This window comes from Oncorhynchus mykiss, chromosome 25 (genome assembly GCF_057628025.1).
Source record: "Oncorhynchus mykiss isolate SJ-2025 chromosome 25, ASM5762802v1, whole genome shotgun sequence".
Classification (NCBI taxonomy): domain Eukaryota; kingdom Metazoa; phylum Chordata; class Actinopteri; order Salmoniformes; family Salmonidae; genus Oncorhynchus; species Oncorhynchus mykiss.
In genome coordinates, this window is record NC_143046.1 from 1,381,238 (window position 1) to 1,390,288 (window position 9,051).

A 9,051-nucleotide genomic window follows, 5' to 3' on the forward strand; every position below is an offset into this window, starting at 1 on the left:
TTTGGTTGTACTTTTATTACGAGGTTGATAAAAACACAAGTCATCCCACAGTCAGACAGATGAAGCAACAGAAACACTATCTTCTTCTGTGTGTCCATTACATTCCCATCAGGAGGGTCTCCAGGTAAACAAACAACAACAACAACAACAACAACAAACATGATCGTGAGGTCACTTCCCAAATAGCTCCCTATTCCCGTCTTTTGGCAAGGTCACATCAGCACTATAAAGGAAACAGGGTGCCTTTTGGGAAGATCACATCAGCACTATAAAGGGAACAGGGTGTCTTTTGAGAAGATCACATCAGCACTATAAAGGGAACAGGGTGCCTTTTGGGAAGATCACATCAGCACTATAAAGGGAGCAGGGTGTCTTTTGAGAAGATCACATCAGCACTATAAAGGGAACAGAGTGCCTTTTGAGAAGCACAGCTAATCAGTATTCTGAATCTCAGACGTGTCCTAGGCCAGTTTGAGCAGTTCTGTAACCATGACGCCCACCCCGTCAAACACCTCATGTATGGGAGCGTTACACATGAAGGCGGAGGAGGTGACCAGCTTGTTCTTCACATCGATGTGGACCTCCCCCACTTTCTTATTCACGTGTTTACAGCCCAGCTCCTTCATGGAAGTTGCCGTCTGGGCATGGGGCCATCTAGTGGCAGGAGGGAGAAGAAAAGCAGCAGGGTTAAAAACATACTGCTTTGTCTGTTAAAACATATCAGCACACACACACACACACACACACACACACACACACACAACTGAGACATTGTAACTCACCTCTCACACTCCTTGTCCTGTCCCACGGTGATCTCACACCCCGGCAGGGCCTTAGCAGCTAGGACAGGGGAGATGCAGCACATAGCCAGGGGCTTGCCTGCAGCGTGGAACCCCTTAATCAGCTTCTCTACTTGGGGTTGAACCGTGAACTCCTTCCCCTTCACAGCCCAGTCAGACAGATTTTTAGCCACGCCAAAACCACCTGCAAAACAAAACACAGTTCAGTTGTGAGGAGCACCGCGGAGACCAGTGGTTTGGTCATGTTTGGGGTTGATGGGAGTGGAATGATTGAAATGAAGTCATAGTGAAAGAGTGATTATATATTAACAGAGATATAGCATAAAGGAGAGATGATATAGTAACAGAGATATAGCATAAAAGGGAGATGATATAGTAACAGATATATAGCATAAAGGAGAGATGATATAGTAACAGAGATATAGCATAAAAGGGAGATGATATAGTAACAGATATATAGCATAAAGGAGAGATGATATAGTAACAGAGATATAGCATAAAAGGGAGATGATATAGTAACAGAGATATAGCATAAAGGAGAGATGATATAGTAACAGAGATATAGCATAAAAGGGAGATGATATAGTAACAGAGATATAGCATAAAAGGGGAGATGATATAGTAACAGAGATATAGCATAAAGGAGAGATGATATAGTAACAGAGATATAGCATAAAAGGGAGATGATATAGTTACAGATATATAGCATAAAGGAGAGATTATATAGTAACAGAGATATAGAATAAAGGAGAGATGATATAGTAACAGAGATATAGCATAAAGGAGAGATGATATAGTAACAGAGATATAGAATAAAGGAGAGATGATATAGTAACAGAGATATAGCATAAAAGGGATATGATATAGTAACAGATATATAGAATAAAGGAGAGATGATATAGTAACAGAGATATAGAATAAAGGGGAGATGATATAGTAACAGAGATAGATTAAAGGAGAAATGATATAGAAACAGAGATATAGAATAAAGGGGAGATGATATAGTAACAGAGATATAGCATAAAGTAGAGATGATATAGTAACAGAGATATAGAATAAAGGAGAGATGATATAGTAACATAGATATAGAATAAAGGGGAGATGATATAGTAACAGAGATATAGCATAAAGTAGAGATGATATAGTAACAGAGATATAGAAAAAAGGAGTGGTGATATAGTAACAGAGATATAGCATAAAGGAGAGATGATATAGTAACAGAGATATAGAATAAAGGAGAGATGATATAGTAACAGAGATATAGATTAAAGGAGAGATGATATAGTAACAGAGATATAGCATAAACGAGAGATGATATAGTAACAGAGATATAGCATAAAGGAGAGATGATATAGTAACAGATATATAGAATAAAGGAGAGATGATATAGTAACAGAGATATAGAATAAAGGAGAGATGATATAGTAAGAGAGATATAGAATAAAGGAGAGATGATAAAGTGTTTACTGATAAAATATTAAGACAGGACTGTGTTAGTCAGTACCAGTATCATATTATCAATGTGCTGGTGCTAGATGAAGGAGTAATGCTCACCTGGGATAACGAGGGCGTCGAAGGCGGTGATCTCTAGCTCGGCAAGGTCAGACACATCGCCGCGGGCGATTCGAGCACTCTCCTCCAGGACGTTGCGTTTCTCAGCCGTGGGTTTCCCCTCACAGTGGTTCACTACATGCATTTGGTCCTCGTTGGGGGCAAACATCTGGACCTGGGAGATGGAAGGGGAGAGGAAGGGGAGGAGAAGAGAGGAGGAGTGAGGAGGGGGAGGAGAGGGGGAGGAGAGAGAAGAGAGGAGAGGATGGGGAGGCGGAGGAGGGTGGAGGAGAGGAGAGGAGTGAAGAGGAGGCGGATGAGGGGTTAGGCGAGGAGGCGAGAGGAGGGAGGAGGGGGAGGAGAAGAGAGGAGAGGAGAGGATGGGGAGGCGGAGGAGGGTGGAGGAGAGGAGAGGAGTGAAGAGGAGGCGGTGGAGGGGTTAGGAGAGGAGGAGAGAGGAGGGGAGAGGAGGTGGAGGAGAGGGGGAGGAGAAGAGGGGAGGAGTGAGGACGGGGGAGGAGAAGGGAGGAGAGGAGAGGATGGGGAGGCGGAGGACAGGAGAGGAGAGGAGTGGAGGGGGAGGAGAGGGGGAAGAGAAGAGAGGAGAAGAGAGGATGGGGAGGCGGAGGGGTTAGGAGAGGAGGTAAGAGGAGAGGAGTGAAGAAGAGGTGGAGGGGGGGTTAGGAGAGGAGGTGAGAGGTGGGAGAAGGTTAGAACATGGGGAGGAGAAGAGAGGAGAGGAGAGGAGGGGGAGGAGAGGGGGAGAAGAAGAGGGGAGGAGTGAGGAGGGGTAGGATGTTAGAGACTAATATCTTCTATTAGCCCCAGCCCTAATGTTGACCACCCTTACCTTAGCCCTAACCCTTATGTAGACCACCCTTACCTTAGTCCCAGCCATAACCCTAATGTAGACCACCCTTACCAAAGCCCTTAACCCTAATGTAGACCACCCTTACCTTAGCCCCTAACCCCAATGTAGACCACCCTTACCTTAGCTCCAGTCGTAACCATAATGAAAACAACCCTTACCTTCGCCACTAACCCTAATGTAGACCACCCTTACCTTAGGCCCTAACCCTAATGTAGACTACCCTTACCTTAGCTCCAGCCCCAATGTTGACCACCCTTACCTTAGCCCCTAACCCTAATGTAGACCATCCTTACCCTTGCCCCTAACCCTAATGTAGACCACCCTTACCTTAGCACCTAACACTAATTTAGACAACCCTTACCTTAGCGCCAGCCCTAATGTAGACCACCCTTACCTTAGCCGCTAACCTTAACGTAGACCATCCTTACCTCAGTCCCTAACCCTAATGTAGACCACAATTACCTTAGCCCCTAACCCTAATGTAGATCACCCTTACCTTAGCCCCTAACCCTAATGTAGACCATCCTTACCTTAGTCCCGATCCCTGATGTAGACCACCCTTATCTTAGCCCGTAACCCTAACGTAGACCACCCTTACCTTAGCTCCTAAGACTAACGTAGACCACCCTTACCTTAGCCCCTAACCCTAATGTAGACCACCCTTACCTTAGCCCCTAACGCTAACGTAGACCACCCTTACCTTAGGTCCTAACCCTAATGTAGACCACCCTTACCTTAGCTATAGCCCTAATGAAGACCACCCTTACCTTAGGCCCTAACCCTAATGTAGACCACCCATACCTTAGCCCCTAACCCTAACGTAGACTACCCTTACCTTAGCCCCTAACCCTAACGTTGACCACCCTTACCTTAGCTCCAGTCATAACCCTAACGAAGACCACCCTTACCTTAGCCCCTAACCCTAACGCAGACTACACTTACCTTAGCCCCTAACCTTAATGTAGACCACCCTTGCCTTAGCCCCTAACCCTAATGTTGACAACCCTTACCTTAGCACCTAACCCTAGCGTAGACCACCCTTGCCTTATCCCCTAACCCTAATGTAGACCACCCTTACCTTAGCCCCTAAACCTAACGTAGACCACCCTTACCTTAGCCGCTAACCCTAACGTAGACCATCCTTACCTTAGCCCCTAACCCTAATGTAGACCACCCTTACCTTAGCCCCTAACACTGACGTAGACCACCCTTACCTTAGGTCCTAACCTTAATGATGACCACCCTTACCGTAGGCCCTAACCCTAATGTCGACCACCCTTACCTTAGCTCCAGTCATAACCCTAACCAAGACAGCCCTTACCTTAGCCCCTAACCCTAACGTAGACCACCCTTACCTTAGCGCCTAATGTAGACTACCCTTACCTTAGCCCCTAACCCTAATTTAGACAAACCTTACCTTAGCACCTAACCCTAACGTAGACCACCCTTGCCTTAGCCCCTAACCCTAATGTAGAACACCCTTACCTTAGCCCCTAACCCTAACGTAGACCACCCTTACCTTAGCCGCTAACCCTAACGTAGACCATCCTTACCTTAGTCCCTAACCCTAATGTAGACCACCCTTACCATAGCCCCTAACCCTAATGTAAACCACCCTACCTTAGCCTCTAAGCCTAACGTAGACTACCCTTACCATAGCCCCTAACCCTAATGTAAACCACCCTTACCTTAGCCCCTAACCCTAATGGAGACTACCCTTACCTTAGCCCCTAACCCTAACGTAGACCACCCTTACCTTAGGTCCTAACCCTAATGTAGACCACCCTTACCTTAGCCCCTAACCCTAATGTAGACCAACCTTACCTTAGGTCCTAACCCTAATGTAGACCACCCTTACCTTAGCTCTTCCCCTAATGATGACCACCCTTACCTTAGCCCCTAACCCTAACGTAGACCACCCTTACCTTAGCCCCTAACCCTAACGTAGACTACGCTTACCTTAGCCCCTAAACCTAATTTAGACCACCCTTGCCTTAGCCACTAACCCTAATGGAGACAACCCTTACCTTAGCTCCAGCCCTAATGTAGACCACACTTACCTTAGCCCGTAACCCTAACGTAGACCACCCTTACCTTAGCTCCAGTCATAACCCTAACGAAGACCACCCTTACCTTAGCCCCTAACCCTAACGTAGACTACACTTACCTTAGCCCCTAACCCTAATGTAGATCACCCTTGCCTTAGCCCCTAACCCTAATGGAGACAACCCTTACCTTAGCACCTAACCCTAACGTAGACCACCCTTACCTTAGCCCCTAACCCTAATTTAGACTACCCTTACCTTAGCCCCTAACCCTAACGTAGACCACCCTTACCTTAGCCCATAACCCTAATGTAGACCACCCTTACCTTAGCTCCTAAGAATAACGTAGACCACCCCTACCTTAGCCCCTAACCCTAATGTAGACCACCCTTACCTTAGCCCCTAACGCTAACGTAGACCACTCTTACCTTAGGCCCTAACCCTAATGTAGACCACCCTTACCTTAGTCCCTAACCCTAACGTAGACTACCCTTACCTTAGCCCCTAACCCTAAAGTTGACCACCCTTACCTTAGCTCCAGTCATAACCCTAATGAAGACCACCCTTACCTTAGCCCCTAACCCTAACGTAGACCACCCCTACCTTAGCCCCTAACCCTAACGCAGACTACACTTACCTTAGCCCCTAACCCTAATGTAGACAACCCTTACCTTAGCACCTAACCCTAGCATAGACCACCCTTGCCTTAGCCCCTAACCCTAATGTAGACCACCCTTACCTTAGCCCCTAACCCTAACGTAGACCACCCTTACCTTAGCCGCTAACCCTAATGTAGACCATCCTTACCTTAGCCCCTAACCCTAATGTAGACCACCCTTACCTTAGCCCCTAACCCTAACGTAGACCACCCTTACCTTAGCTCCAGTCATAACCCTAACGAAGACCACCCTTACCTTAGCCCCTAACCCTAACGTAGACTACACTTACCTTAGCCCCTATCCCTAATGTAGACCACCCTTGCCTTAGCCCCTAACCCTAATGTAGACCACCCTTACCTTAGGCCCTAACCCTAATGTAGACCACCCTTACCTTAGCTCCGGCCCTAATGTAGACCACCCTTACCTTAGCCCCTAACCCTAATTTAGACCATCCTTACCTTAGCCCCTAACCCTAATGTAGACCACCCTTGCCTTAGCCCCTAACCCTAATGTAGACCACCCTTACCTTAGCCCCTAACCCTAATTTTGACCATCCTTACCTTAGCCCCTAACCCTAATGTAGACCACCCTTACCTTAGCCCCTAATCCTAACCCTAATGTAGACCACCCTTACCTTAGGCCCTAACCCTAATGTAGACCACCCTTACCTTAGCCCCTAACCCTAATGTAGACCACCCTTACCTTAGCCCCTAACTCTAACGTAGACCACCCTTACCTTATCTACAGCCCTAATGTAGACCACCCTTAACCTTAGCCCCTAACCCTAATGTAGACCACCCTTACCTTAGCCCCTAACCCTAATGTAGACCACCCTTACCTTAGCCCCTAACCCTAATGTAGACTACCCTTACCTTAGCTCCAACCCTAATGTAGACCACCCTTACCTTAGCCCCTACCCCTAATGTAGACCACCCTTACCTTAGGCCGTAACCCTAATGTAGACAACCCTTACCTTAGCTCCGGCCCTGCTGAGGTGGACCAGTACAGCTGACGCCTCGTGGATCTCAGTCCCATCATAGACTCCACACCCTGACAGAATTACGGCTACACACTTCACCATGGCTCCTGCAACACACACACACACACTCGCACACACACACACACACACACACACACACACACGCACACACACACACACACACACACGCACACACACACACACACACGCACAAACACGCACACACACACACACACGCACACACACACACACACACACACGCACGCACACACGCACACACGCACACACACACACACCATATGGTCTGGAGTTAGACCAGAACAACAGAATGGAGATAGGGATAGCACTAACAGCTGTTTGATTAAACTGTTCCCCAGACTGTGTCCTTACAAACCCCCTTGTTTTACCATCAATGCAGCTCACTGCACATGGGGGGGCAGGTTACATACACCACATAGCTGAGTGTCCGTGTGTAATGTTACAAAAACCAAATTGATTGGTCAATGTAGTGTCAGGTACACCAAGGTTTGCCTCCCAAATTGCACCCTATTCCCTATATAGTGTACTACTTCTGGTCAAAAACGAGTGCACTATATAGGGAATAGGGTGCCATTTAAGATGACTTGGCACCTCCCAGCAGCAACTATTAAACATTTAAAGGCCTCAGGTCCACCGGTGACAGAAGTCTCCTGAAAATCCGAACATGACTGAGTCTCTGGAGGACTGTTTCCAGGTAACAAACAACACAGGAAACACACCACTCTATCTCTCTTTCTTTATCTCTCTTCCTCCCCCTTCCCGCGCTCTCTCTCTGTCTCCCTCCCTCACTCCCTTTCTCTCTCTGTCTCTCTCCTCCCCCCTTCTTCCCTCCCTCTCTCTCTATGTTTCTAGTCAACAACACCTGGTAGAGGCAGATAGAAACAGGAAGTGGAGTGGAGAGTAGAGTCGGTGTAAAGGAACAGAAAGCACAGAGATTTAGATAAGCATCAGTTCACCGATCATTATAAATATTGTAAATGTTGCAAGTCTACATGAAAGTATTGCTGTTGTGTTGTGTATAAAAGACAAAGAACGTTACCACATTTCCATCCTAAAACCACAATGTTCACCTGGCGTCACATTTCCAACTCTAAATACAACATGAATACTAACGTAATAGGGAAGTAGACTACTAGTTTACTAGCAGCAGTAGTAGTTCTCTCACCTTGTAAAGGTACACTACAGTAGTATATGGTCTGTTCCGTCTGTGGCGTCTTCTCCTACCTGCTGTCTCCTGTTGTAGTGAAACTGGAATCCTACTGGCTTTATACCCTTCCTGCCCAGGCTGCCCTGGCCCCGCCCACGGAGGTGTGGTCTGGGTTACAGCTTTACATAGAAGGCTGGCTGTCTGTACGGGACTGATGCAGGGAGGGGAAAGGGAAACTGCTGCTGCCTTCCTCTGTTTGACCAATGTTAAATCTGCTAAGTCATTCTGACATCTCTAAGACACTGGTTGGATGGGATGGATGGATGGATGGATGGATGGATGGATGGATGGATGGATGGATGGATGGATGGATGGATGGATGGTGTCAGTGTGTCAGTATTGATGAAAATACTGTGTAGATTATCAGTCTACAGAATCATTTATTTATAGACAGTATAGCGAAGACTACAATAAACACAGTTTGTATTTACAGACAGCTAGGTGGGTCATATTTCAGTCATAGTCAGCTAGGTGGGCCATATCTCAGTCATAGTCAGCTAGGTGGGTCATATCTCAGTCATAGTCAGCTAGGTGGGCCATATCTCAGTCAGAGTCAGCTAGGTGGGCCATATCTCAGTCATAGTCAGCTAGGTGTGTCATATCTCAGTCATAGTCAGCTAGGTGGGTCATATCTCAGTCATAGTCAGCTAGGTGGGCCATATCTCAGTCATAGTCAGCTAGGTGGGCCATATCTCAGTCATAGTCAGCTAGGTAGGTCAAGGGGGGGCGCCAACACCCTCAAGTGACACACCCCTCCTATGGACAGCATGGAAGATCTCCAGTAAGCCAGTGACTCAGCCCCTGTAATAGGGTTAGAGGCAGAGAATCCCAGTGGAGAGAGGGGAACCGGCCAGGTGGAGACAGCAAGGGCGGTTCGTTGCTCCAGTGCCTTTCCGTTCA

The 9,051-nt window shown here is 47.1% G+C and overlaps 1 protein-coding gene across 2 annotated transcripts; it reads right to left on the reverse strand.

Moving 5' to 3' along the window:
* Nucleotides 1–8,185, reverse strand: LOC118946043 (glutamine amidotransferase-like class 1 domain-containing protein 3, mitochondrial). Of its 2 annotated transcripts, none has more exons than XM_090221158.1 (5): nt 8,110–8,185; nt 6,900–7,012; nt 2,355–2,526; nt 783–984; nt 1–654 (listed from the first exon to the last, which is right to left on the reverse strand). In XM_090221158.1, exons 2-5 carry the CDS (start codon nt 7,005–7,007, stop codon nt 462–464), a joined length of 675 nt encoding a protein of 224 aa, XP_090077284.1. In that variant the 5' UTR covers nt 7,008–7,012; nt 8,110–8,185; the 3' UTR covers nt 1–461. The 2 variants fall into 2 exon arrangements, with proteins under 2 accessions (XP_090077284.1, XP_090077285.1); XM_090221159.1 differs by having other exon boundaries at nt 6,900–7,032.
* Nucleotides 8,186–9,051: the final 866 nt, after the last annotated feature.